Source organism: Amblyomma maculatum, chromosome 1 (genome assembly GCF_055883805.1).
Source record: "Amblyomma maculatum isolate TAMU_Amacu chromosome 1, ASM5588380v1, whole genome shotgun sequence".
NCBI lineage: Eukaryota > Metazoa > Arthropoda > Arachnida > Ixodida > Ixodidae > Amblyomma > Amblyomma maculatum.
Window position 1 is genome coordinate 312,142,635 of NC_139344.1, and position 4,791 is coordinate 312,147,425.

At 56.4% G+C, this 4,791-nt stretch overlaps 1 protein-coding gene across 1 annotated transcript; it reads right to left on the bottom strand.

Annotated features, from left to right (window-relative positions):
• Positions 1–989: 989 nt before the first annotated feature.
• LOC146207106 (uncharacterized) lies at positions 990–3,766 on the bottom strand. Its single transcript, XM_084600338.1, has one exon. The coding sequence runs from the start codon at positions 3,026–3,028 to the stop codon at positions 1,682–1,684; it is 1,347 nt and encodes a 448-aa protein (XP_084456464.1). The 5' UTR covers positions 3,029–3,766; the 3' UTR covers positions 990–1,681.
• Positions 3,767–4,791: the final 1,025 nt, after the last annotated feature.

Here is a 4,791-nt window from a genome sequence, read left to right on the forward strand (position 1 = left end):
TCCGCGAGCGCATTAGTGAGGTCTCGCAGTGCAGCCTCTTGCTCGGGATCCCAATGCCACTTAACACCTTTCCTTAACAAAGTCGTCAAGGGGGCTTGCAGAGCGGCGCAATCTGGGATAAACTGGCGATAAAAGTTCACCATCCCCAGAAAGCGTCTCAGTCCGCCTACATCTGTCGGCGAGGGGAACTTCCGAATCGCCTGAAGTTTTTCCTCGCACGGCAGAAGGCGTCCATTGTCTAGCGTGAACCCTAACAAGGTTATTCGGGTCGCCGCTATCTGAGTCTTATTTGGGTTCAAAGTGATTCCCGCAGACCTCAGTCTTTCCAGTACGTCCCTGAGATGGCGTAAGTGCTCATCAAAGGTTGCCGAATACACCACAATGTCATCTAGGTAGGCAAGAGCGTAGTGCCACCTTGCATCACCTAGGACAAGGTCCATAAGACGCTGGTACGTCGCCGGAGCTCCAACCAGGCCAAATGGCATTCGGGTAAACTGGAAAAGACCCCGGTGACAGGTGAATGCAGTCTTCTCTCTGTCACCGGGATCCATCTCCACCTGAAAGTATCCTCTACTGGCATCGAGCGTAGTAAAGTACTTCGCTCCGCCAACATTGGACACGATCGAGGGAATACTCGGAAGTGGATAGGCATCCTTCCGCGTCACCTCGTTCAGGCGGCGATAGTCCACACAAAGGCGGGTAGTTCCGTCCTTTTTGGGCACCAGCACCACTGGAAAACCCCAGGGGCTGTTTGAACGTTCCACGACGCCTGTATCGACAAGTTCATCCAGAGCGTCATCAAGCGCTTTCCTCTTAGCCAAGCTGACTGGCCGGGGATTGCACTTCCAAGGAACGGCGTCGCCTGTCTCAATTTTGTGCCTTACTAGTGTAGTACAGCCAGGCCGCTCAGTGAATACTGTATCGTACTCGTTCAAGAGCTGAGACAAGCGCGCTTTTTCCTCCCTTGACAAACTGCTCACGTTGTTCAGCAGAGGGTGGGGAGGCCTGCCTTCCTCCGCGGCGCAAAGTGCAACCGCAAAAGGGGCAGGGGGTCGCGCGGGAGGGGAGTCAGTCCCCTCCGCGCCTTTTCTCTCGGCGCGGTTGACCGGCGAATTTGTCTGCCAGGCCGAAGGCGTTTCGAGAAGCTTTTTCGGGCGCTTGTTGCGTACGTCTGCGCGCGTAGCATCTGATAGCAAGTGTACTTCTGATGCTTTTTGAGGTTGAACGAAAGGTTTCAGGGTGCCACATGCTCGCTCCCTATATCCTCCGTTGCAGACGTCAATAACAATGCCCGTCTTAGCGAGGAAGTCTCTACCAAGAATGATTGGGACCGACAGGCCGGGGAGGTGGGTGAGGCGCTGGCGCCTGACTCGTTTCTCCCATCGCACCACAAGCCGCGCGGCACCGCTCGCGTGCGCCGTGCCGCTGGCTAGTCGGAAGGCGAGGTTGCTCTCTCGCAATCGGATCCCACTCCGACGGAGATGTTCGCATACCTCGTCGCCAAACAACGAAGCGGACGCTCCTGTGTCTAGCAAAGCCATGAACTTACGCCGGACGACAGTAAGCTCAATAAGTGGCACTGGCGTGTCGCTGGGTGGACCAAAACGACAAGCCAACGGGGCCAGGAGTTCGTGTGACTCACTGAGCACCGCTGTTGACGCCGCCGGCTGTGCAGTCGTGCTCAGCGGCGGCTCCGCTCGTTTCCCGAAAGCGCGTACTCTCGGGCAGCGGGGCGCCTGCATTCCCTGGCGTAGTGCCCTGGGTGGTTGCACCGGTAGCAGAGGGCAGTCGGCCGTTGTCGGGCGGGGCTGTTGTCGCCGCGCGCCGATTGACCATACCTCTCTGCAGGGTTTACCGTTGCAGGTGCGCGTTGCGCTTGCGTCCTCGTGTCGGGATGCCGACCACGATTCTGCGTGTCTTGGCCGGGCGTAGCGTGTGCTGTACGCATGGCATAAGTGTACGGGTCGAGAGCTCGGTCAGACAGGTCCCAACCGTTTCTCGTTTCTCCGTCACTCAATGCGACCAATTCGGCTCCCCGGGAACGAGGTCGAAAAGTGCCTCCGTTCCAGGCGCATCGCGGCTCAAGTGCGTGCGACGCCGGCGGGGGTGGCCGATAGGTGCGCGAAGCGAGAATGTCCGCCTGTATGCGCTTGGCTGCCGAGGCGAGCTCGTCCAAATCTCTGAACTGAGCTCCTCGCAGGTAGGCTGCGAAGGTAGGGTGAGCTTGTCGCGTAACACGCTCTACCTTCTCACCGTTCGGAGCCGAGGGGTATGCGAGACGATACAACTCGTCCATCGCCCTCACGTACTCGAGCAAGGACTCGTCCGGATGCTGAGTACGTAGCTCCAGCTCGCGCCGCAGACGCCGTTGGTAATCTGCGGGCAAGAATTCCTCGCGAAACCGCGTTCGGAACTCATCCAGCGTGCTTGACCGGTGGCCAGTGAGGCGGAACCAGCGGGCAGCCTGATCGGTCAGTGAGACTGGCACGACGCGTCTCAGAATCTCGCCATCGGGTAGCCCTGTCGCCTGCTGGTAAGTCAGCATGCGGTCCAGGTACTCGTTGGCACTGACACGATCATGATAACCGCTATAACTGGGCAAAACCACCTCTAACCTTGGTCTCGCAGCTGGCGCGGATGTGTGCAGAGTCGTCTGCACGACACCCGTGAGGCTTTCTATGAGGCGCAAAGCGTCGCGCAGCATAGCCTCTTGGGGATTGGTCTGGCCAGAGAAATCTGGCTGAACGACCGGCTGGGATGTGCAGGGTAGCGGCCGCTCCGTGCACTCCATACCTCGCGGCATAGCGCTTGGCGAAAAGTGCCCTGCGTCGCCGCGCGTCTGAGTGAGTGCGTCGGGAGAAGCACAGCTCGGCTCAAACGATATGAGGTCACTGGGGCTAGCGTCGCTAGCGTCAGCCTCTGTGATTGGACCGGCTGTAGCAGATACAGCCGCGCCAATAGGTTGCCGTTGGGAAGCCATATCGGAAAGCATTAGCAGCGACTGAAAGTCAGGCATGCTCGCTTCCATGGCCTGTCTGTGTCGAAAACCCGATGCACAGACACTCGGTTTGTCACACCTCTGGCCCCACGTTCGGGCGCCAAGATATGGGGGTGTTACTCCCGCAAGAATGCGCCACGAGGGGACTAGACGCTACAGTCGCCTTCTAGCCCCGACGTGCAGCCCTAGCAGACAGAGCTGTGACCCCCAACCCGCGGTGCGAGAAGTCGCTACTGCGGCGGGTTCGAGCCAGAGGGGACAGACACCGAGTTCGTACTCGAACAGTTTATTGTGCTCGAGTACACGGCAAAGGAAAACACACTAAAGAACAACCGCCGTGTAGCGAGCGAAAGCCGCGTACGGGGGTGAAATAGAACCACCTAAAGGAGAAGCACGCACGAGGAGTGAGAGGTACTGCTCACCTGCGTGCGGCTTCGTGCTCACGGCCCGCGGCAGTCAGTGCGCGCTGGACCGGGAGCAGAGGGTGAAGGCGGCGGTCTCCCGACGGGAATGCTGAACCGTGCGCGTGCACGCCCAACCGTCAAAAGACGCCGAGGGAGTTGCGACAGACGCGCATCTCACCTCGGCTCGGGGAGAGGAGGTTTCCTGGGTATCCGGTAGGAAAGAAGGAAACCCGTGCGGTGTCGCCGCGGGAGCCTGGGAGGATGGGAGGGTGGCCAGTGTGCCCTCTCCTCGCGGTCCTCCCCAAGAGCGCACGTAATCACGCGTGGTAACTACGCGCAGCCCTTTATAATGGGGGCAGGGGATTATGAATCCCCACAAAGTATAACTCGGGCAAAGATCTTTTTTTTTTTCAATTTGGATACAGTTTTTTATATTATTTTTGTGATTTGATGATGATGAAAATGACAGACGAAGGATGGATGGATGGATGGATGGATGGATGGATGGATGGATGGATGGATGGATGGATGGATGGATGGATGGATGGATGGATGGATGGATGGATGGATGGATGGATGGATGGATGGATAAGGCTGAACCCTTTGAATCGGGCGGCGGCGCCACAGGCCGCCTAGCCGTGAATAGTAATATATAGTGTGGACCTATTCTTGCCTTCCTTTCAGCCACCAATCAGCTAACCTTCGTTTGGTTATTTCTACCCTTTTAAAGTCTATTTTCCCTTCATTATCCTTAAACCCCAATGCTTTGGCTAAATCTGGCCCATTGCCTTGAACTATAGGGCGGAGCCCTTTACAGGAAATTATTAAGTGTTCAGGCGTTTCCTTATCCTCCCCACACACCCTGCACAGCGTGTCTATCTCTTGGTACTTGACTCGGTACGTCTTAGTCCGCAATACTCCTGTCCTAGCCTCGAACAACAATGGGCTGCCCCTAGAATTATCGTAAATGTTTTCTTTGGCTATTTCCTGCTTGAACGTTCGGTACATTTCTAATGCTGATTTAGTCTCCATCCCTGTTTTCCACAGACCCCTCTCTGTTTCCTTAACCTTTTTCTTAATTGATAATTCCTGGCTGGTCCCCCTACTGCTGTCCAAATATTTGCTTGCCAATTTTCTTGTCCGCCTTCTCCATCCTGTGTCAACATTCCTCATGTAGAGGTAGCTGAATACTTTCCTAGCCCACCGCTTTTCTCCCATTTTTCTCAATCGTTGCTCAAACGCTATCTTGCTGCCAGCTTCCCTGCTCTCAAAAGAAGACTATCCCAGGTCACCCTGCACACCTTGGTTTGGCGTATTCCCATGAGCTCCCAAAGCAAGCCTACCCACCCCGCGCTGCTTAATTTCCAACCGTGCTCGGACCTCTAATCT